The following is a 25,374-nucleotide window of genomic DNA, read 5'->3' on the forward strand; positions in this document are numbered from 1 at the left end:
GGTCAGGAGAAGACACAAAGGCAGCAGCCACATCTGGATATGCCAGGGTTGCAGGTCAGGGAGCAGGACATTTGCTTCTTAGACTACGTGGCTGCAGCTCTCGTCCCTCGCAGAGAAGTATCCCTCAACACTGAATTATCAATAAGGCATCTGAACACTCTTCAAATTGAAGAAAATTGCCAAGATGTAGAAATAGTTGGCTTGTAAAGCTGAGCTCCTAATGGGAAATGAGGTTTACTCCAACTGCAGAGGGTCCCAGGAGTACAGCCACTTGTGCCTGATGAAGCACATCGTGAGGGACCGCCTCTCGGCGTCTGCTCTCTTCTCACTGAAGGGGTCGAGATGGAGAGCATTTGTCTTCTTTTATTTCAGCATAGCAAACAGACTCTTAGTCAGATCAGAGTGGAGGACTCTTTTATACTGAGCCTCTGTCTCTGTCTCTCTCTTTCTCTTGCCCTCTCTCTGTCACGAAAGTGATATTTGCAGAGTGGAGGATTAAACCTCTAATCTTTAGGATAGTTAAAAACTATGTCAAGAAAATTATATATGTCATGGCAAATAATGATAAGAAGGCCTAAAGCACAAAGTGGATGAAAAAGAAATACAGATACACACAGCTTTCAATCTCCAGAGTGCAGTTCTGCTCATCCAAAGGGTATCTTCTCAGGTCCATCATGCATGCTGCGGTCGTGGTGATTCTGAAACACACAGAGTGAGGGCAGATATTAAAGATGGGATGAGAAATACAGCAGAAAAACTGCTTCTAGATAAACACTGAGTAACCCTCAGGTAGGACCCCTTCCTCAAAGCACACCTGATTAAACATATTTCATGACTAAATGGACAAGTTTTCATTATACTGTAGGCCAGCTTTATCCAAAAAAGCAATACATATATAATTATAAAAGTATTCATGCAAACTTGTTGACTTTGGATAATCAAGAGCAGAGAAAGGGGCTTCTTAGGAAGCTCTTGTCTTCAATTTTTATTCTGCCTCCTTGTCTAGTGATGCTCTAACTTTTGTAGCAGAGAAAACTTACCTGTGGTAACAACATTGATTAGATTACAATTGAATTCTTTGACTTTCAGTGTGAAGTGTTCAAGTAGCTCCCAATCCACAGGCTGCACTCTGGAAATGTGAGCCAAGCTTCTACTTGATTCTATTTTATTATAGTTGCCTCTTGGGCTAATGCTCCAGGGCTTTTCACCACAGGATCATCTACCTCTTCAAAGAGAATATTTGGCTTCTATGTTCTTGATTATGAATTAAAACTTGGGTTAGCTTCCCTTGAGGTCAGCTGCAGCCATGGAAAGAATTTATATTGTGGCCTAAGGACAGTTAAGCCTCTGCTGTGCAATGGTTAAACCCACTGTACATGGAGATAAAACACTTCCAGAAACGTCAAGTTCATTTCCTACTCTGCCAAAAGCCTCATTTTAGGGAAACCAACCTACCCAAAGCCTCTGTTGAAAATGCAACGATTAGGCTACCATGTTTTATTCTCCTTCTCGAAATCCCACCCCTTCTGCACCACAGTCCCAGCTAACCAGACTGGGCTGGGTCCCTGAATCAAGCACAGCCAACCATTAGTTGAACAAGAATATAGGATGTGGCCTGAGTTAAAAGGCAGAATGGAGCTAAAGGGATTCTCTTCCATGGGAATGAATTAAAGATGAGAATGGAGATAAACTTGTAAGTTCATGAATTAGAGGCTTGTGATGCCATTTTCAAACTGGAGAGTCAGGCATGAGAAAGCATAACAGAGGTGAAGACAATGCAGAGAGTTGATGGTTTAGGAGACAGCAGAGCTAAGGCTGGGCCATGGCGCACAGCCTTGCAGGACATGTATGACACATCTCAGGGAGCAGCATCTCAGAGCTGATGTGGAAGATGTGTAAATGGCGGCCCAGGCTGTGCTCATTAAATGGTGAATCTTAAGAAGGAAGAAGTGAGAATGTCTTCTCCTGAGATCCCTAGATTTACCTTGAAATCCCAGCCACATTCTAGACTCCACCCTTCTCGAAGCCCAGTACTGAGCTTTCTATAGACAGCCTTCCATGTGAACATTCACAACAAACCTCCTACCACTCAGGCAACATGAGCAAGTTCTGCTCCAAAACACCCATCAGACACCAGTCATGTGCTAATTATGTTGGGCTTGTCTCACTGAACCTAAGTGCCGGTGCTAAAGGAATAGGAGTAAAGCATGCCCTTCTATTAGCACTGGGTTAAGCAGCAGATTGAGGAAAGTTCTACTTTTCAATGACTGAGAAGAACAGTGAGGGAAAATATCAACCTATTTGCCAATCATGGGACAACGCTAATTTTTTCTCTGCAAATAGCACGCGAGTGCCGTGCAGACATATGCTATAAGATCCACACCAATGATGAAACTGTGTCCTTTCCAAATGTCATAACACTTCCAATTATCATTCCAAAGAGTGGATTACATTATATCCAAAGTCAACACATAGCTCTTTGGTATATTTTTCTACATCATCTGACTTCCTAGCCAACTGAAGAACCAGCCTCACACTCTGAAATTTTGGCATGTTTTATGGCAGGTTGTCAACCCAACATCCATACAAGCTGCCTATAAGGCAAAATTAGAAGAAAGTTCTGCTAAAATTACAAATTCTTGTAAATAAGAGAAAAAGATCTCTACTGGAAATGTTCAAATTTTTAAATTTTCCTACATGTTTTAGTACCTATTCACTTGAAGACTCAGTAACTGAGATTACCATTTTTTGTTTGTTTTTCCTTATTTATTCCCAATTATCATCATTAAAATACATGCACACAAGTGCACACACACACATCCAAATTGTTTGGAGACTCACATGTACTGTGATATTATTTAGAGTGTTTCATAGGAATCATTGGAAGTGGGAAGCATGAAGCTAGTAGAATTGGTATCTTTAGTACAGCTGTTGTCCTGTCTTCTCATTCTGGTATCATACTGGCTATCATATGGAGCCCTATTCCTATTGACTTCAGGAATAAGGTATAGACATCTATGCGCTACTCTTCTTCCTATGGAAGAAATACACAGAAAACCCTCTTATGGTGGAAAGTAAGTCATAAGAGCCTACTCATGACACAGTGGAAGAAGGAAAGAGGTCTTTTGCCACTGGGACAGAAAGGCAAGAAAAAAAGAAAGGGGGGAATAAAGAGATCACGAAGGGGAAAGCCGGCCAGAACCCCTCCCTGAGCCACAAGGCCATCATCCACATTGGCTAAACTCATGACAGGTTTGGGGACTGGACCTTCTGAGTGAAATGACCAAATTTTGCACCCCTGGGACTTTGTAGAAACCATAGGAGAGTATTTCATAGTCTGCAGAATGAGAACTCAAGCCTAGTTAATGGAGATGGACCAAGGGCAGGGAAGCAAGCCCCAGTGACATTCGAGCTCTAGTTGCATAATCCCCAACACGCATGCGCTCACACATACACCTTTTGTATTTTTTTCTAATCAATTTTATTTGTCCTGAGAAAAGACTTTAACCAACTTCTAGCTCCACTTCCATCTGAAAGCTGAGAATTCCACTCCTATTTCTAAGAAATAGTGGTGAAGTCAATAAGAAATATTGGGTGAGGAATTCTCTCCAGTAGATCCATTGTTTTTAGTCATAGCATGCAGCCACATCTGAACTTTATGTAAGGCTGGTTGTGAGTTTGCTTTGGGCCCAGCTCCGTGCTCAGCATTTGAATACTCATGCATTTAATCTCACAACAACCACATTGTAGAGGCATTGTTATTCTTCCCATTTTGCACATGAGCAAACCAAGGATCAGAAAGAGTAAGGAGGTCGGCAACATTTACAGTGCTACTGGAAGGCACATGTGGCATTCAGATCCAGGCAGCCTGAATCCTGCACTCACTCATCTACCTCCTTGACACCTCTTCTGCCTTAAACTACAAAATATATTCAACTTTTTTTGTTTGTTTGTTTTTTTGCAGTACGCGGGCCTCTCACTGCTGTGGCCTCTCCCGTTGCAGAGCACAGGCTCCAGACGCGCAGGCCCAGTGGCCATGGCTCACGGGCCCAGCTGCTCCACAGCATGTGGGATCTTCCCAGACCGGGGCACGAACCCATGTCCCCTGCATTGGCAGGCGGACTCTCAACCACTGCACCACCAGGGAAGCCCTATATTCAACTTTTAAAAGCCTACTCAGGGAATGAGGTTCTTGTTTTCAAAGAAGAGCGAATTCAGTAGAGAAATATGTTATATATATATCATATATATATATATATATGATATATATATATATGATATATATGATCACACATATATACACACACAGAGATCATACACATGTATATGTCTCATATGTATGAAAAATTGGAAATGTACTACATAATGGGAGAAAATAAATATTTTAAGGCTACACTTGCTGTACAGTAGTGATATTTTGCCCATTGTGGAATAGGGTAGAGTTTAGTAGGTAGTCCTGCTATTATAAGTGATATATCCCTAAAGATATATTGAAGAGTCAAAAGTATGAAAATTTGAGGAATAAATGTGAAGTTTATAAGGGCAGCATCATCCCAACAAGTTTAAAATCCTATTATGAGACACCTGCCATCTTTGGACACCATCTAGAAACTACTCCTGGGAAGAATGGCTTTTAGCAGGTCAAAGGGTTCTAACTTTGTCTCAATTATATATATCAATTATATCAAGCTTATGAGATGTACTTTGGTATCAGCACTTCCATTTTAAAATTTTCATCAATTAAAAAGAATATTAAGGGAAGACACAAACTCTTTGTGTCATCCCACAAACACAGATTTCTCCACAGACCGCCTGGAGAGGCTGTGGTGGAAATATCGCTTTTGGCTGCTCAGGAACACAGCTACTAGGTGGTGGTAGTATGCCTGCTTGTCAGACGAGGTACGACAATGCTCTCTGTCCTTGCTGGGAAAGGGAGACTCTGGGCTGAGCCTGGGACCCACGCTTACAGTGAATCACAAGGCAATGCACACACTCTCTTCCCCACTTATATGAATATTTTAGATTCATAGTAAATACCAGAGAGAACAGAGGTTAAAATGTCCTCGACTAGCTTTCTCAGAGGCCTTGTAGACCTAAAGTATCTCAGCCCCGCTATCTCTCCTTTCATCACCCATTTTAGTAGTCATTATACTTAGGACCATCTACCCTTGGAATGTCCTTCCATTTGTTGACTTGCAGTCCCCCTGCTTGTCCTCTTGGGAGCCTGGAACAGGGCTTGGTCCCCTGCAGTCATAAGTGCCTAGAACCGCAGCCACGTGCACATGGCAGGTGTCCTGGACTAACAGACAGCATGGAACTCAAGCAAAATGTGGAAAGGAAAAGAGGTAGCTTGGCCCTTCTTGGTTTCAATCCCCCAAATCTAAGAGCCAGAGGAGATACCCACCCTCCTGCAAGCACTCCCAGCAGGAGATCTGACTTTGAATGTTTACTGACCCTCTGAGAGCCTCCCTGGGCTCACTGGTCAAGATGCTTGGGTGATTATACTCCAATAAAGATGTTAAAACAAACAAATAAATAAATAAATAAAAATAAAAGTAATACATTCCATTATGTAAGAAAAAAAGAAAAAGGTGCTTGGATGACGCTCTATGTGCTGACAGCCTGGTAGTCTCTGATTCCTTCGGCTGCAGAATGAGTCCTTAGCAGGCTGATGTTAATGCCCATAAGCTTTACAGTTTCCATGGCTGTGAGGACTGCAGCAAAATGCTGCCATAGGTGGAGTTCTGGCCCTTTGATCACAATCTTGTCAAACTAGCAGGACCGGGAACAAGTTAGCAGCACCTCCTGTGTGACTTCTGGCTTGTACTGGGGATGTCCAAATGTCAGAGAACCCTGGGCAATGGATGTTACCCATGGCCCCAGGACAGCAGCACACCTGGGGTACTGCCTTACAGGTAATCACTTAGCCCTCTGCAACTGCTCTCAGGTAACTTACACTCATCTCTATTCCTGGCTTCACCCCAGGTTTACCAGGCAGTGGAGGCATCTATCATTTTTCCAAGAATAGAAATTCAGATGCTAGGATTAAGGACCTAATCAAATAATTCAGACTGACCAAGCATCCTTCTAAAGCAAGTGCTTATTATTCAATGTGGAGAGGGCACAGGACATAAGCCAACATTGAAGTTGCCCCAATTTTTGTTTTATTTTACAATAAATATAAGAAGATACACGCACAGAAATGTCCAAAGGCTTCTGCTGTGCAGATTCGTTGAGGATGTTGCTGGGAAAATTGCTGTAGCAAGTTGTGTTGGCAGCCCCATTCCTTCATCTTCCCCAGTATCCACTCTCTTTGCCATGTCGTTTGCAGCTTATCTCCCTAAAGAGGAGTTGTCTGCCCCCTTCTGAACATGGGCCAACTTTGTGCCTTGCTTTGTCCGATAGAATGTGTGTACTAACAGTCCCAAAATTAGCCTCCAAGAGACATTCTGTGTTTCTGGTCCCCTTGTACTTTTGCCTTTGCTGTGAGAAACCCACGCTCATATAAGTCTGCTGGTTCTAGGTGGAGTATGGACATAAGGGGCAGAGACCACCCATGCCTGGGCCTGTGGGTGAACCAGCCAGAATCTGCAGAGGTGCTGATTAATCACCCAGATTCACAAGCAATGAGCACTTATTATCATTTGACATTGAGGCTTTCCAGCTGTTTGTTATGCAGCAAAGTTGTGGCCATAGATAACAGATACAACAATCAACACAAGTAACTACACACATAGAAAAGCATAAATTATCTTATAAATAAATGGACATCACAACCTGATACTTCTCAGGGGTGCCATAAGATAGCAAAGCCCTTAGTAGACAGTGTTTTCCTACAACAGGAGCATTTACTTCTGGATTTCAGCATAAATCCACTAACATTGTAGGAACATAAATCTTAGTGAAATGAGTAGTCACATTAGGCAAATGAGACGGGCCACCTCCTGATTTTCAAACAATATGGTGATAAAGCAATTCAAAGGCCAAAACCAGCAATAATACTAAAAACCAAAACCAAAAGAAAGCATGTGCCAGATCCTCAAGCACCTGACAGGAACAGAAATGTCAGGGTGGATGACTGAGGGAGTCTCAAGGAAAATACTTAGGTTCAACTCTCTAAGAGGAAGGAAGGAAATATTTTGAAAGAATCAAAAAAGTACTTTGAGACTTTGAATCTCCCCAACCATCTGGATCTAATGATGGTACTTGGGAGGTGTGTGTGTGGTTTATATCTAGAAAGGTAGCCACCAGCCACATGTGCCTATTTATAATTAAATTTTAAATTAATTAAAATTAAATAAAATTAAAAATTTAGTTCCTCTAAGGCACTAGCCAAATTCCAAGTGCTCAATAGTCACCTATGGCTAGTGGCTACTGTACTGGATGGTACAGATTTTAAAACATCTTCATCACCACGGTAAGTTCCATCGGAAAGGGTGAGAAACAGCGTGAGCCAGACAGGGTGACAGACCTGGCCCTGCCTGCTAATGCAGCCTGCCAGCTCTTCTTCCTCCCTAACTCTCTCTCTCCTCTCCTTCCCCCCACTCCCCTTCCCTTTCCCCCAGACTCCTTCTCCCTCCAGCCCCCTCGCCACCATAGCTTTAGAGGATACACTCCCTAGTTGAAAGTGGTTGGGCGACACAGTCAAATGCACACAACCCATCACCTCAAAGAAAAGCCACTGCAGCTAGAGGCAGATATCCACAGGGCATGGAAACAAACAGGCCAGAGTGTCATTCAAGACTATTCAAAGTATCATAGTTGCATCTGACTTCATGGCTCAGTGGGTTAACCAGCAGTCTGAGGGGAGGACCTACCCTAAAAGACTGACAATTAGGCATAACAAAGGGAATGCATTAACCCAGTCTTCAGATTTGTATCCTAGGGACTAAGGCTTCCAATGTGAGCATGAGACAGAAGGGGGCCAAGGTTGCCATATCCAAAGTCTCATTAGAATATCACTTAGTCTCCATGGATCTGCTCATCTAAGGATAAACATTATAAATAAAACAAATAGACATTCTATGAAAAGTATGCAAGCATGCAAAATGAAAGTTGAAAACTTGGGAAGATGTTGGTCTGGCTGTCAAAAGGCATGAATTCTCTTTAAAACAAGGACAGGAAGACATAAGGAAAGAAAAGCCTGAGATGAAGGCATAGACAGATGATGTAAAACTGAGAAAAGAATGCAAAGAATCCAAGCGTAAGTGCTGAACTGAAATCTGTACTGAACACAGAGACAGCAGAATTACACAGCTAAAAGTTATTTAATGATGTGAATGATTTTGTAAACTCTGAGGGGACACAAGTCACTGAGGGATCTTGTTAAAATGAAGATTCTGAGCAGGACATCTGGGGTAGGTCTGTAGTTCTGAATTTCCCAGATGATGTTGCTGCTGCTGGTCTGGGGACCACAGTCAGAGTGGGAAGGAGAGCCAACTTGTAAAACCTTCCTAAGGGCAGAGGAAGAAGACAAAGCTTTGAAAACACAGAGAAGATGATAGGTACAGGACAGAAAATCGGTATGAAACTGAGCTCTATTAAACAGAGCAAAAACAAACAGCATCCAAGTGAACAAAATAGAATTAAATATGAAACAAATAATTTTTTTAGTTAAAGTAAAATATGCATAACACAAAATTTCCCTTTTTTCACTATTTATAAGTGTACAGGTCAGTGGTATTAACTACATTCACAACCATCACCACTATCCATATTCAGAACTTTTTCATCATCTAAAAAAACCCCCACTATACCCACTAAACAATAACTCCCCATTCTCCCCTCCCCCCAGGACTTGGTAACCTGGCAACTTCTATTTTTACTGATACTAGGTATTTTATATAAGTGCAATCACACATTTGTTCTTTCGTGTCTGGCTTAGTTCACCTACCATAATGTTTTCATGGTGTAGCATGTACCAGATTTCCAAACCTTTTCTTAAGGTTAAATAATATTGCATTGTATGTATATACCTCATTCGTGTTTTAATGGAAATTTGGGTTGTCCATTTGAGTTTTATACTTTTAGCTCTTATGTACTACATCTTTGATCAATTGCAAGTTCATTTTTGTATATGGTATAAGGTAGGCATCCAACTTTACTGTTTTACATAAGGATACCCAGCTTTCCCAGCATTATCTGTTGAAAACACACTCCTTTATGCATTGAATAGTCTTGCACCCCTGATGCAAATCATCTGATCATATACTTAAGAGTTTATTTCTAGGCTCTCTACTTTATTCCATTGGCCTATGTGTCTGTTCTTATGCAAATATAACATTATTTTGATTACCATGGTTTATAGTAAGTTTTGAAATAAGGAAATGTGAAACCTCCAACTTTGTTCTTCTTTTTCAAGATTACTTTGAATATTTGGGGTCCTGTATGATTACATATGAATTTTAGAATGGAGTTTTCCATTTGAAAAAAATGTGATTAGGATTTTTAAAAGGAATGCATAGCAACTGTAAATCACTTTGGGTAGTATTGTCATCTTAAAAAAATATTAACTCTTCCAATCAATGAACATAAGATGTCTTTGCATTTGCTTATGTATCCTTTAAATTCTTTCAGGATGTGGCCTCTATCCTCAAGGTCATCTCTTGATTCAAAGTGGCTGCTGCAGCTCCAGCCATTATATCTACCTTCTACACAAGCATCCAGAAGAAAGTGAGGAGCCAAAGCTCTCTTACCCCCTCCCTTTTAGAGATATCCTGGCAAGAACCCTGCCAAAGTTCCTTTTATAGCTCTTGGGCCAAATCATAGTCACACGGTCATATAGTTTTATAGTTTTACTCTTTCTTTTATACTTTTAGTTCATAAGTCTTTTGCCTCTATCATTAAATTTCTTCCTAAGTATTTCATTCTTCTAGATGTTACTGTGAAAGAAATTGCTTAGTTTCCTTTTTGGATTGTTAATTGGTAGTACATAGAAACGCACCTGATTTTTTTTTTAAAATAAAGGTTGCCTATTATCACTTTTTTCTCCATATCTCTAAGGATGATATTTTTCTATTTTATTTTTTTAACTGAAGTATTTTTGATGTATAATATTATATTAGTTTCAGGAGTAAAGCATATTGACTCAGTATTTTTACAGATTATACTCCATTAAAAGTTATTACAAGAAAATGGCTATAATTCCCTGTGCGCTACAATATATCCTCATTGCTTATCTATACATAGTAGCCTGTATCTCTTAATCCCATACCCCTAACCTACTCCACCCCCTTCCTTCTCACCACTGGTAACCAGTGGTTTGTTCTCTGTATCTATGAGTCTATTTCTGTTTTGCTATATATACATTATGGTATGTTTTCTTTTTTTTTTACTTTTTCTTTCTGATAGTTTTTAATAGTGTATAGAAAAGCAGCAGATTTATCTAGCAACCTTGCTGAATTCACTTATTAGTTTTGATACTTTTTTCAGTGGAAACTTTAGGGTTTTCTATGTAAAGTATCATGTCATAGGCAAATAGTGACAGTTTTACTTCTTCTCTTCCAATTTGGATGCCTTTTATTTATTTGTCTTATCTGATTCCTGCGGCTAGGACTTTCAATGCTATGTTAAATAGAATGGGCATCCTTGTCTTATTCCTGAGTTTAGAGAAAAGACTTTCAGATTTTCACTGTTCAGTATGATGTTAGCTGTGGAGTTTTCATAGATGGCATTTTTTATGTTGATACATTTTTTATCTTGATACATGTGGAGATACATTCCATCCATACCCACTTTGATGAGAGTTTTTATTATGAACAGATGCTGAATTTTGTCAAATGCCTTTTCTGTGTCTCCTGAGATGATCATGTGATTTTTATCTTTCCTTTTGTTAATGTGATGTATCACATTGATTGATTTGTTAATGTTGAACCATCCTTGTTGCACTGGAATAAATACAACTTTATCATGGTGTATGATACTTTTTATATATTGTTGGATTCGGTTTGCTAATATTTTGTTGAGGATTTTTGCATATATTTTGCATATATATTCATCAAAAATTTGGGTCTGAAATTTTATTTTTTGTCTGGTTTTGGTATCAGGGTAATGGTGACCTCATAGAATGAAGCTGGCAATGTTCTTTCCTCTTTAATCTTTTGGTATAGTTTGAGAAGGATACGTATTAGTTCTTTATATGTTTGGTAGAATTCCCCTATAAAGCCGTCCAGTTCTGGACTTTGGTTTGCTGGGAGTTTTTTTTTAAATTACAATTCAATTTCACTTCCAACACTTGGTTTCATTGATCTTTTCTATTGTTTTTTTAATCTCTACTTTATTTATTTTCTCTCTGATCTTTATTATTTCCTTCCTTCTGCTCACTTTGAGCTTTGTTTGATCTTCTTTTACTAATTACTATAGGTGGTAGGGTAGGTTGTTCATTTGAAATTTTTCTTGTATTGCTATAAACTTCCCTGTTAGAACTGCTTTTGCTGCACCCATAGATTTTGGAATGTTGTGTTTCCATTTTCATTAGTCTTGAGGTATTTCCTGACTTCCTATTTGATTCCTTCACTGATCCATTGGCTTTGTAGTAGCATGTTGTTGTGTCTCCACATTTGTTATTTTCCCATTTTTCTTTCTAAAATTGATTCCTAGTTTCATAATGTTGTGGTTGGAAAAAATGCTTGATATAATTTCTACCCTCTTAAATTTGTTGAAAGTTGTTTTGAGGCCTAGTATGTGACTTATCTTGGAGAAAGTTCCATGTGCACTTGAAAAGAGTATATATATTCTGCTGTTTGGGATGCAATGTCCTATAGGTACCATTAAGTTCAACTGGTCTATTGTGTCATTTAAGACTGCTGTTGCCTTACTGATTTTCTCTCTGGATGATCTGTCCATTGACATCAGTGGGGTGTTCAAGTCCCCTACTATTATTGCATTTTGTCAGTTTCTCCCTTCATGTCTGTTACTATTTGCTTTATAAATTTAGGTGTTCCTGAATTGCATGCATAAATGTTAACAATTGTAACATCCTCTTCTTGTATGATCCCATTATCATTATATATTTATATCTTTGTCTTTCATTATAGACTTTGTTTTAAAGTCTATCTTGTCTGATATGAGTATTGCTACCCCCACTTTCTTGCCCTTTGCATTTGCATGAAATATCTTTTTCCATCCTTTCACTTTCAGTCTGTGTGTACCTTTAGCTCTGAAGTGAGTCTCATGAAGGCAGCATATGGAAGGGATTTTTTTTTTTAATCCAATCACCCATGCTGTGTCTTTTGATTGGAGCATTTAGTCCATTGACATTTAAAGTAGCTATTAATAGGAATGTACTTACTGCCATTTTATTACTTGTTTTCTGGTTGTCTTTATAGTTATTCTCTATTCATTTCTTCTTTTTGTTACTTCCATTGTGGTTTAATGATTTTTTCTTTTAGTAGTACGCTTGGGTTCCTTTCTTTTTAGTTTTTTTTTAATCTACTACAGGTTTTTGATTTGAGATTGCCATGGGGTTCATATATGTGGACATAAAACTGTATCTACTTGTTTTAAACAGGTAGTCATTTAAGTTCAGGCCCATTCTGAAAGATTTATGTTTTTACTGCTCTCCCCGAAATTTTGTGTTTTTGATGTCATATTTTACATGGTCATGTTTATCCCTTAACTGTTTATTGTACTTATAGTTGCTTTTACAATTTTTCATTTTTTAATCTTTTTACTAGGTTATTTAAGTGGTGGATCCTCAGTTCTTACTATACAATTGCCTTTCTTAGTGGGATTTTCCCCTTCCTATAGATTCTAACTTCTTTTCCACTTAGGGAAGACCCTTCACATTTCTTTTAGTGTAGGTTTAGTGTTGATAAACTCTTTTAGTTTTTGCCTGTCTGTCTGAGTTCTCTCTCCTTCTGTTCTAAATGATAATCTTGCTGGCTAGAGTATCCCAGGTTGCAGGTTTTCCCTTTCAGCATGAATATATCATACCACTCCCTTCTGGCCTGTGAAGTTTCTGCAGAGAAATCAGCTGGAAGCTTGATGGGGATTCCCTTTTATGTGACTTTTTCTCTTGCTGCATTTAGAATTCTCTCTTTAACTTTTGTGAATTGAAGTATGGTATGTCTTGTGTGGCTTTGTTTGGCTTCATCTAGTTTGAGACCCTCTGTGCTTCCTGTACAGAGGATACCCATTTACTTCTTCATGTTTGATAATTTTTAGCCATCATTTCCTCACATACATTTTCAATACCCTTCTCTTTCTCTTTTCTTTCTGGGATCCCCATAATGCAAATGTTGCTATACTTAATATTACCTCAGAAATCTTTTAAATGTTTTCAATATTTAATTTGTGTTACTTTTTGCTGTTCCAATTGGGTGACTTCCATTATTCTATATTCCAGATCACTTATGCCTGCTTCTGTATCACTTAGTCTGTTATTCATTCCTTCTAGTGTTTTTAATTTCAGCTATTGAATTCTTCATTTCTAATTGGGTCTAATTTTCACTGTGTTCATCTCTTCTTTTCCCTAGTTTAGTTAGCCAACTTATTATCAATGCTATGAATTTTTATATGGTAAATTGTTCATTTCTGTTTCATTTTTATTTTTTTCAGTGGTTTTCTCTTGCTCTTTCAATGGAGAGTAAGTAGTTCCTCTGCCTTTTCATTTTGCTTAACTTTCTCTGCCTATATGAATTTAGCTGAAACAGTTACCTACTACAGTCTTAAACGGGTGTTCTTATGTGAAAGCATCCCTATAAAGACTGTGTACAATGCCTTTGATGGGAGAGCTGGATTTGAGCTGGGTGCAAGGCACGTCTTTCCTCAGGGTGTGCTGGCAACTATCACCTAGGTAGGTGGGGGGGGTCAGAGATGGAGGGACTAGAGCTGGCACTGGGTGTGTGGTGGAACTTCCTCTCTGCTCAGCAGTCATCACCACCCTATCAGGGGCCAGCTCAGACCCCAAGTTACTGGAGTGGAAGCCCCAAGGGTCATACCTGAACTAGCTCTGTTTCATTTATGTGTATGATTTTACCTTTTCTTAAACCAGTACCTTTGCTCCAGAGGCAGGTAGTGCTGAAGCAAGTAGGGCCTATGCACAGACAGAGGTTCAATATGCTGCCTGTGCTCTGCTCAGATACAGCCTTGTGTGCAAGTCCCCTTTGTCCCTCCCTGCCAATCACTGTCCCTAGCCTCTGCCACCTCCACTCTCTTGTGGAACAGCTCTGCAGGATTAGTAAGGCCCATGTGGACTCTCAGGTGTATGGAGAGGTGAGTTGTGGTACAGGGGCCACCATCAGAGATCTGGGCTGCTTCTGATGCTCTGCTTGAGTAAGTGCTAACAATGGCTGCTGCTGCCCCACCCAGGCTCTGCCCTGGGACAGGGTTACCTCTGCATCCCACGGTTGAGCCTTTTCCCGGTCATGGCTGCCTCAGATCCAGTGCCATGTTGCAATATGGAGAGAGTGGAGCCAGAGTGTTCACTCAACTAGGAGCATGTGGCTTGGCAGTTGCAGGAAACCCAGCAACCACTAGAGCAGACCTCTCTCTGCCCTGCCTTGAGAGCAGGCCAACATGCAAGCTCCTCACGAGTGGAATCCAGGCTTCCCACCGCTTTCTTGTTAGTCCCAACAGTCCTCCAACCAGCCAAGAGGGCTTGTCTCCCCAGCATAGGGCCCCAGGACTGGGACACTCAATCTGTGGCCTGAGCTGCTCACTCCCCAAGGTGGGTGTCTTCCCATGTAATGTCTTTTTTCCTCTAAGTCCCCTCTCAGGGGCACAGATCCTGACCCAATTGCATTTCTTTCCTTCCTACCTGATTATGTGTGTATCTTTCTTAGTCTTGGTTGTACAAGAGTCCTTCTGCCAGTCTCTAGTTACTTTTGCATGAGAATTTTCCAAATATAGATGTATTTTTGATGTGTTCCTGGTGGGAGGTGAGCTCCACATCCTCTTACTCTGACATCTAGATCCTTCCCCAACCCCCATACTCTGCAACTGATTTTTCCCATGTTGATCTTGAAATCTGCAATTTTATTGAATTTGTTTTTTAGATGTAACAGTTCTGGGGTGGGGGGGTTGTATGGAATCTTTAGGTTTTCTACATAAGATCATATTATTTGCACACAGACAATTTTACTTTTTACTTTCCAGTTAGAAAAAATATGGCATAAGCAGGAATCCTTGACTTGTTACTGATCTTAGGGGAAACGATTTTACATATTCACAAATGAATATGATTTTGTGAGTTTTTCACATATAGCCTTTCTCTTATGAGAAAGTTTCCTTCTATTTCTAGTTCTTTGTGCATTTTTATAATAAAAGGGTGATGAATTTTGTCAAATGCTTTTTCTGCTTCAATTGAGATGATCATGTGTTTTCCCCCCCTTCATTTTGTTAATGTCCTTTTCCCATATTGAACTATCCTTGCATCCCAGGGTTAAATCCCACTTGGTCATGGTGTATGGGGCTAATTTCATATTCCTAGTGTTTTGTTGAGGATTTCTAAATTATTATCTGAAAGAGATATTGGTCTGTGGTTTTCTTTTCTTGTAGTATCTTTGGTTTTGGTATCAGGGTAATGTCAGCTTCATAAATGTGTAAGGAATAATTCTTTCTTCTTCAGTTTTTTTGTTTGTTTGTTTGTTTGTTTGTTTGTTTTTGTGGTACACAGGCCTCTCACTGTTGTGGCCTCTCCTGTTGCAGAGCACAGGCTCTGGACGCGCAGGCTCAGTGGCCATGGCCCACGGGCCCAGCCGCTCTGCGGCATGTGGGATCTTCCTGGACTGGGGCATGAACCCGTGTCCCCTGCATCGGCAGGCGGACTCTCAACCACTGCGCCACCAGGGAAGCCTTCTTCTTCAGTTCTTGTGGAAGAGTTCAAGTTTGCATTAACTGGGGTTAATTATTCTTTACATGTTTGGCTGAATTCACCAGTGAAGCCATTTGGTCCAGGGCTTATTTGTGGGGAGGTTTAATTACTGACTCAACACACTACTTATAGGTCTGTTCAGATGTTCTACTTGGTCATGATTTAGTTTTGTTAGGTTGGATAATTTCTAGGAAGTTGTCCATTTCACCTAGGTTATCCACTTTTCCAGCATATAATTTTTCATAGTATCCTCTTATAAAGTTTTTTATTTCTGTAAGATTGGTAGAAATGTTCCACTTTTCATTTCTGCTTTTAGTTATTTGCATCTTCTCTCTTTTTTCTTCATCCATCTAACTAAAGGTTTGTCTATTTAGTTGATATTTTCAATGGGCCAAATTTTTACTTCACTGATCTTTCTACACAGTTCTATTACTTTATTTTATTTATCTCTATTCTACTCTTTATTATTTTATTCTTCCTGCTAGCTTTAGGTTTAATTTAGTCTTTTTTTTTTTCAGTTCCTTAAGGTGTAAAGTTGAATTCTTGTTGTTAATGGGTGTGTAGACAGGTATAAATTTCCCTCTTTGCACTGTTTCCCAGCATCTCATAAGTTTTGGTATTATTGTAGAACTGTCCATTTCTCCTTTCAATTCTGCAATGTTTGCTTCATGTATTTTGGAGTTCTGACGTTTGGTGCATATATGTTTATAACTGTTTTATCTTCTTGGGAAATTGACTCATCAATATATAATGTTCTTCTTTGTCTCTTATTAGTCTTTGACTTAAAGGATATTTCTTCCATATTAGTATAGCCACTGCAGCTCTCTTCTGATTACTATTTGTATGGAGTGCATTTTTCCACCCTCTCACTTATATTTATTTGATCATTAGATTTTTAGATCTAAAGTGAGTCTCTTACAGACAGCAGAGAGATAGATCCTGTTTTAATTTTTATCAATTAAGCCAATCTCTAGCTCTTCTATGAGGAGTTTAATTCATTTACATTTAATTACTGAAAAGCAAAGACTTACTTCTGCCATTTGTTTTCTGTATGTCGTAGAGCCTTTTGTTCCTCCATCTTTGCTTTCTTTTCTGTTTAGTTGATTTTTTTTGTTTTGATTCCCTTTTTATTTCCTTTGTGTATATTCTATAGATATTTTCTTTATGGATGCCATGGGGATTATACATAACACCCTAAATTTATAACAATCTAATTTGAATTGATACCAGCTTTACTTTAAACACATACACTCAATTTGCTTTGCACCTTCCATGTTATTAACATTACAAATTGCATCTTTATACATTATGTACCTAATAACATAGATTTATAATTATTTTTATGCACTTGTCTTTGAAATAATGTAGAAAATAAAGAAATTACATACAAAAATTAAAATAATACCAGTCTTATTCACCTTTACTGGAGATCTTTATATCTTGATACAACTTCAAGTTACTGTCTAGCATCCTTTCATTTCAACCTGAAAGACTCCCTTCAGCCTTTCTTGTGGGCCATGTCTAGTGGTAATAAAGTCCCTCAGCTTTTGTGCTTGTTTGTTTGTTTTTAATTCCTTGCTTGGCCCTTGCTCTTTTTTTTCTCTCTTTTTTATTGAAGTATAGTTGATTTACAATGTTGCCAGAGCTTCAGGTGCACCCTTAGGTTTTATCTGAGAATTTATGAATTCCTCCTATTTTTTATATTGAAGTATAGTTGCTGTACAAGTTACAGGTGTACAATATAGTAATTCACAATTTTAAAAAGTTATACTCAATTTATAGCTATTATAAAATACTGGCTATGTTTCCCATGTTGTACAATATAGCTTTGTACCTTATTTTATACCTAAGAGACTGTACCTCTTACTCCCCTACCCTATATTGCTCCTCCCCCACTTCCCTCTCCTCACAGGTAACCACTAGTTTGTTCTCTATATTTCCTCCTCACTTTTGAAGGACACTTTTGCCAGATACAGAATTCTCTCTTGACAGGTTTGGCCTTTCAACAGTTATTAAATATTTAATCATATCATGGCCTTCTGGCTTCCAAGGTTTCATATGAAAAATTGGCTGATAATCTTTTGTGAGGCTCCCTTATAAGGGACAAGCTTTTTCACTCTTGATGGTTAAGATTCTCTCTGTGACTGCGGCTTTTCACAGTTTGATTTTATGTGTCTTAGTGTGGGCCTCTGGTTTCATCCCACTTGGATTTCACTGAGCTTCTTGGATTTGTAGATTCATGTTTTTCATCAACTTTGGGAAGTTTTTGGCCAATATTTCTTCAAATAATCTCTCTGCCTCTTTCTCACTCTCATCTCTTGGGACTCTCATAATACATATTTTGGTGCCCTTGATGGTTTCTCACAAGTCCCTCAGGCTCTATACACTCTTCTTAAATCTTTTTTTTCCCCTCAGACTCAATAATTTTAATTGTCCTATCTTCAAATTTGCTCTTTATTCTGCCTGTTCATATCTGCTCATAAACCCCTCTGGTGAATTCTTCACTTCAATGATTGTATTTTTCAGTTTCAGAATTTTTGTTCCCTTTTGTAATTTCTATCTATTTTATTTTGTTCATTTTATTCATATATCATTATCCTAACTTCCTTTAGTTCTTGGTCTGTGTTTTCCCTTAGCTCCTTTAGCATAATAAAGACAGACAATTTAAAGTCTTCATCTAGTAAGTCCAATGTCTGGGCTTATTCAAGAACACTTTCTGTGAACTTATTTTGTTCCTTTGAATGGGTCTTGTTGTCCTATCTCTTTGCATATCTCTTGAACTTTTTTCTTGAAAATTGGGCATTTTACTATTATAATGTTGTTTAAATCTGGAAATCAAATTTCCTCCTTTCCCGAGGGTTTGATGTCTTTTTTGAAGGCTTTAGTAGTCTAGTTGTTTTGAGATATATCTAAACTTTAAAAAAAAAGACTATTTCTTGTCAAGTGTAATCAGCAAAGTCTTGGTTCCATTAGTTCATGTTCAGCTAATGCTTTAACAGAGATTTCTTTGAATTTCAGGAGCTAAAACAAAACAAGCCCCCGTCCCCCCAACAATACACACACACAAAACAAAGAAACAGAAAAGAGAGAACAGCTACCTCTACCAGTCTTCCAGTGGCACATTCCTTCACAACTCAGATAGGATAGCTCTCAGCCTAGTGACCAGCCAAAGCAAAAACTTAAGGTCTACTCAGGACTTTTCTGAGCATCTGTCTTGCCTTGCCATACGCATGGCTTTCTAAATTCTTCTGTATCCATGGTTGCTTTTTAAAAAATTTTTATTGGAGTATAGTTGATTTACAAAGTTGTGTTAGTTTCAGGTGTACAGGAAACTGAATCATTTACACACACATATATATCCACTTTGTTTTTAGATTCTTTTCCAGTATAGGCCATTACAGAGTACTGAGTAGAGTTGCCTGTGTTACACAGCAGATCCTTATTAGTTGCCAATTTTATATATAGTAGTGTGTATACGTCAATCACAATCACCTAATTTATCCTTCTCCACCCCTTATCCCCTGGCAACTATAAGTTTGTTTTCTACATATATGACTCTACTTCTGTTTTGTAAATAAGTTCATTTGTATGCATTTTTTTAGATTCCACATATAAGCGATATCATACGATATTTGTCTTTCTGTGTCTGACTTACTTCACTCCATTTGACAATCTCTAGGTCTATCCATATTGCTGCAAATGGCATCATTTTGTTTTTTCTTTTTTAAGGCTGAGTAATATTCCATTGTATATATGTACCACAACTTCTTTATCCATTTGCTGTCGATGGGCATTTGGGTTGCTTCCATGTCCAGGCTATTGTAAATAGTGCTGCAATGAACACTGCGGTTCATTTATCTTTTTGAATTATGGTTCTCTCCAGGTATATGCCCAAGAGTGGGATTGCTGGATCATATTGTAGTTCAATTTTTAGTTTTTTAAGGAAACTCCATACTTTTCTCCATAGTGGCCATACGAATTTACATTCCCACCAAAAGTATAGGAGGTTTCCCTTTTCTCCACACCCTCTCCAGCATTTATTGTTTGTAGATTTTTTGATGATGGCCATTCTGACTGGTGTGAGGTGATACCTCATTGTAGTTTTGATTTGCATTTCTCTAATAATTAATGATACTGAGCATCTTTTCATGTACCTCTTGGTCATCTACATGTCTTCTTTGGAGAAATGTATATTTACATCTTCCACCCATTTATTGATTGGGTTATTTGTTTTTTGGATATTGAGCTGCATAAGCTGTATATTTTGGAGATTAATCCCTTGTCAGTTGCTTTGTTTGCAAACATTTTCTCCCATTCTGAGAGTTGTCTTTTTCTTCTGTTTATGGTTTCCTTTTCTGGGAAAAGGCTTTTCAGTTTAATTAGATCCCATTTGTTTATTTTTGTCTTTATTTTCATTACCCTAGGAGATGGAACAAAAAAGATCTCACTGCGATTTATGTCAAGAATGTTCTACCTATGTTTTCCTCTAAGAGTTTTATAGTATCCGGCCTTACATTTAGGTCTTTAATCAATTTTCAGTTTATTTGGGGGTATGGTGTTAGGGAGTGTTCTAATTTCATTCTTTTACCTGTACCTGTCCAGTTTTCCCAGCACCACTTATTGAAGAGACTGTCTTTTCTCCACTGTATAGTCCTGCCTCCTTTGTCATAGATTAGGTAACCATAGGTGTGTGGGTTTACCTCTGGGCTTTCTATCCTGTTCCATTGATTTATATTTGTTTTTGTGCCAGTACCATACTGTTTTCATGATTGTAGGTTTGTAGTACAGTCTAAAGTCAGGAAGCCTGGTTCCTCCAGCTCCGTTTTTCTTTCTCAAGATTGTTATGGCTATTCGGAGTCTTTTGTGTTTCCATGCAAATAGTAAAAATTTTTGTTAGAATTCTGTGAAAATGCCATCGGTAATTTGATAGGAAATGCACTGAAACTGTAGATTACTTTGGGTAGTATAATCATTTTCACAATACTGATTCTTCCAATTCACAAACATGGTATATCTCTCCATTTGTTTGTATCATCTTTGATTTCTTTCATCAGTGTCTTATAGTTTCCTGTACACAGGTCTTTTGCCTCCTTAGGTAGGTTTATTCCTAGGTATTTTATTCTTTTTGTTGCAGTGGTAAGTGGGATTGTTTCCTTGATTTCTCTTTCTGATTTTTCGTTGTTATTCTATGGAAATGCAAGAGATTTCTGTGCATTAATTTTGTATCCTGAAACTTTACCAAATTCACTGATGAGCTCTAGTCGTTTTCTGGTGGCATCTTTAGGATTTTCTATGTAGAGTATCACGTCGGCTGCAGTGACAGTTTTACTACTCCTTTTCCAATTGGATTCTTTTATTTCTTTTTCTTCTCTGATTGCCGTGGCTAGGACTTCCAAACCTATGTTGAATAACAGTGGTGAGGGTGGACATCCTCGTCTTGTTCCTGGTCTTAGGAGACATGCTTTCAGTTTTTCACCATTGAGAATGATGTTTGCTGTGGGTTTGTCATATATGGCCTTTATTATGTTGAGCTAGGTTCCCTCTATGCCCACTTTCTGGAGAGTTTTTATCATAAATGGGTGTTGAATTTTGTCAAAAGCTTTTCCTGCATCTATTGAGATGATCATATGGTTTTTCCCCTTCAATTTGTTAATATGGTGTATCACATTGATTGATGTGCATATATTGAAGAATCTTTGCATCCCTGGGATAAATCCCACTTAATCATGGTGTATGATCCTTTTAATGTGTTTGCTAGTACTCTGTTGAGGATTTTTGGGTCTATGTTCATCAGTGATATTGGTCTGTAATTTTCTTTTTTTGTAGTATCTTTGTCTGATTTTGGTATCAGGGTGATGGTGGCCTCGTAGAATGAGCTTGGGAGTCTTACTTCCTCTGCAATTTTTGGGAAGAGTTTGAGAAGGATAGGTGTTAGCTCTTCTCTAAATGTTTGATAGAATTCGCCTGTGAGGCCCTCTGGTCCTGGACTTCTGTTTGTTGGAAGAGTTTTAGTCACAGTTTTAATTTCATTACTTGTGATTGGTCTGTTTGTATTTTCTATTTCTTCCTGGTTCAGTCTTTGAAGGTTTTACCTTTCTAAGAACTTATCAATTTCTTCCAGTTTGTTAATTTTATTGGCATATAGTTGCTTGTAGTAGTCTCTCATGATCCTCTGTGTTTCTGCAGTGTCACTTGTAACTTCTCCTTTTTCATTTCTAGTTTTATTAACTTGAGTCTTCTCCCTTTTTTTCTTGATGGGTCTGGCTAGAAGTTTATCTATTTTGTTTATCTTCTCTAAGAAACGCTTTTAGTTTCACTGATATTTGTTATTGCTTTCTTCATCTCTATTTCATTTATTTCTGCTTTGATCTTTATGATTTATTCTTTCTACTAAATTTGGGTTTTGTTTGTTCTTCTTTCTTTAGTTGCTTTAGGTGTAAGGTTTGGTTATTTATTTGAGATTTTTCTTGTTTCCTGAGGTAAGACTACATTGCTATAAACTTCCCTCTTAGAACTGCTTTTGCCTCATCCCATAGATTTTGGGTTGTCCTGTTTTAGTTGTCATTTGTTTCTAGGTATTTTTTAATTTCCTCTTTGATTTCACCAGTGATGTCTTGATTATTTAGTAGCACATTGTTTAGCCTCCATGTGTTTCTGTTTTTTACATTTTTTTCCTGTATTTGATTTCTAATTTCATAGCGTTGTGGTCTGAAAAGATGCTTGATGTGATTTCAGTTTTCTTAAATTTACTGAGGCTTAATTTGTGACCTAAGATTTGATCTATCCTGGAGAATGTTCCATGTGCACTTGAAAGTGTATTCTGCTGCTTTCAGATGGAATGTCCTATAAATAGCAATTAAGTCTATCTGGTTTAATGTTTTATTCAAGGTTTGTGTTTCCTTATGTTCATTTTTTTACACTTATTTTTTTATACAGCAGGTTATTAGTTATCCATTTTATACATATTAGTGAATATATGTCAATCCCAATCTCCCAATTCATCACACAACAGCCACCCCTCCTTATGAATTTTCTGTTCATTGGTATAAGTGGGGTATTAAAGTCCCCTACTATTATGGTATTACTGTCGATTTCCACTTTTATGGCTGTTCGCATTTGCCTTATATATTGAGCTGCACCTATGTTGGGTGCATATATATTTACAAATGTTACGTCTTTTTCTGGGATAGATCAATTGATCATTATGTAGTGTCCTTCCTTGTCTCTTGTAACAGTCTTTATTTGAAAGTCTATTTTGTCTGATATGAGTATTGCTACTCCTGCTTTCTTTTGATTTCCATTTGCAAGGAATATCTTTCTCTATCCCCGCACTTTCAGTCTGTATGTAGCCAAAGGTCTGAAGTCAGTCTCTTGTAGAGAGCATATATACGGGTCTTGAATTTGTACCCATTCAGCAAGTCTATGTCTTTTCGTTGCAGCATTTAATCCATTTACATTTAAGGTAATTATTTATTTATTTTTTAACATTTTTATTGGAGTATAATTGCTTTACAATGGTGTGTTAGTTTCTGCTTTATAACAAAGTGAATCAGATATACATATACCTATGTTCCCATATCTCTTGCCTCTTGTGTCTCCCTCCCTCCCACCCTCCCTTTCCCACCACTCTAGGTGGTCACAAAGCAAGGAGCTGATCTCCCTGTGCTATGTGGCTGCTTCCCATTAGCTATCTATTTTACGTTTGGTAGTGTATATATGTCCATGCCACTCTCTCACTTTGTCACAGCTGACCCTTCCCCCTCCCCTTATCCACAAGTCCATTCTCTACTAGGTCTGTGTCTTTATTCCCGTCTTACCCCAACGTTCTTCATGACCTTCTTTTTTTCCCTTAAATTCCATATATATATGTTAGCATATGGTATTTGTTTTTCTCTTTCTGACTGACTTCACTCTGTATGACGGACTCTAGGTCCATCCACCTCACTACAAAAACTCAATTTTGTTTCTTTTTATGGCTGAGAAATATTCCATTTTATATATGTGCCACATCTTCTTTATCCATTCATTCAATGATGGACATTTAGGTTGCTTCCATCTCCTGGCTATTGTAAATAGAGCTGCAATGAACATTTTGGTACATGACTATTTTTGAATTATGGTTTTCTCAGGGTATATGCCCAGTAGTGGAATGGCTGGGTCATATGGTACTTCTATTTGTAGTTTTTTAAGGAACCTCCATACTGTTCTCCATAGAGGCTGTATCAATTTACATTCCCACCAACAGTGCAAGAGGGTTCCCTTTTCTCCACACCTTCTCCAGCATTTATTGTTTCTAGAATTTTTTTTTTTTTTTTTTTTTTTTTTTTTTGCGGTACGCGGGCCTCTCACTGTTGTGGCCTCTCCCGCTGCGGAGCACAGGCTCCGGACGCGCAGGCTCAGCGGCCATGGCTCACGGGCCCAGCCGCTCCACGGCATGTGGGATCTTCCCAGACCGGGGCACGAATAGAATTTTTGATGATGGCCATTCTGACCGGTGTGAGATGGTATCTCATTGTAGTTTTGATTTGCATTTCTCTAATGATTAATGATGTTGAGCATTCTTTCATGTGTTTGTTGGCAATCTGTATATCTTCTTTGGAGAAATGTCTATTTAGGTCTTCTGCCCATTTTTGATTGGGTTGTCTGTTTTTTTGTTATTGAGCTGCATGAGCTGCTTGTACATTTTGGAGATTAATCCTTTGTCAGTTGCTTCATTTGCCAATATTTTTTCTCATTCTCAGGGTTGTCTTTTGGTCTTGTTTATCGTTTCCTTTGCTGTGCAAAAGCTTTGAAGTTTCAATAGGTCCCATTTGTTTATTTTTGGTTCTATTTCCATTTCTCTAAGAGGGGGGTCAAAAAGGATCTTGCTGTGATTTATGTCATAGAGTGTTCTGCCTGTTTTCCTCTAAGAGTTTGATAGTTTCTGGACTTACATTTAGGGCTTTACTCCATTTTGAGCTTATTTTTCTGTGTGGTGTTAGGGAGTGTTCTAATCTCATACTTGTACATGTACAAATCCAGTTTTCCCAGCATCACTTATTGAAGAGGCTGTCTTTTCTCCACTGTATATTTTTGCCTCCTTTATCAAAGATAAGGTGACCATATGTGCATGAGTTTATCTCTGGGTTTTCTATCCTGTTCCATTGATCTATCTTTCTGTTTTTGTGCCAGTACCATACTGTCTTGATTACTGTAGCTTTGTAGTATAGTCTGAAGCCAGGGAGCCTGATTCCTCCAGCTCCGTTTTTCTTTCTCAGGATTGCTTTGGCTATTTGGGGTCTTTTGTTTTTCCATAAATTTTGAAATTTTTTGTTCTAGTTCTGTGAGAAATACCAGTGGGAGTTTGATAGGGATTGCCTTGAATCTGTAGATTGCTTTGAGTAGTAGAGACATTTTCACAATGTTGATTCTTCGAATCCAAGAACACGGTATGTCTCTCCATCTATTTAGATCATCTTTAATTTCTTTCATCAGTGTCTTATAATTTTCTGCATACAGGTCTTTTGTTTCCTTAGGTAGGTTTATTCCTAGATATTTTATTCTTTTTGTTGCAGTGGTAA

At 38.3% G+C, this 25,374-nt stretch overlaps 1 protein-coding gene across 2 annotated transcripts in view; it reads right to left on the minus strand.

Annotated features, from left to right (window-relative positions):
* The window catches only part of GABRB3 (gamma-aminobutyric acid type A receptor subunit beta3), a gene marked incomplete at both ends in the record, with an annotated part of 235,096 nt that overhangs the window by 35,254 nt on the left and 174,468 nt on the right, over positions 1 to 25,374 (minus strand). For both annotated transcript variants that reach the window (XM_079700340.1, XM_079700341.1), the window contains one exon: positions 616 to 698. In XM_079700340.1, coding sequence (XP_079556466.1) covers positions 616 to 698 — 83 coding nt within the window. The remainder of the gene's footprint in view (positions 1 to 615; positions 699 to 25,374) is intronic.

Source organism: Hyperoodon ampullatus (assembly GCF_949752795.1).
Source record: "Hyperoodon ampullatus genome assembly, chromosome: 3".
Lineage (NCBI taxonomy): Eukaryota > Metazoa > Chordata > Mammalia > Artiodactyla > Ziphiidae > Hyperoodon > Hyperoodon ampullatus.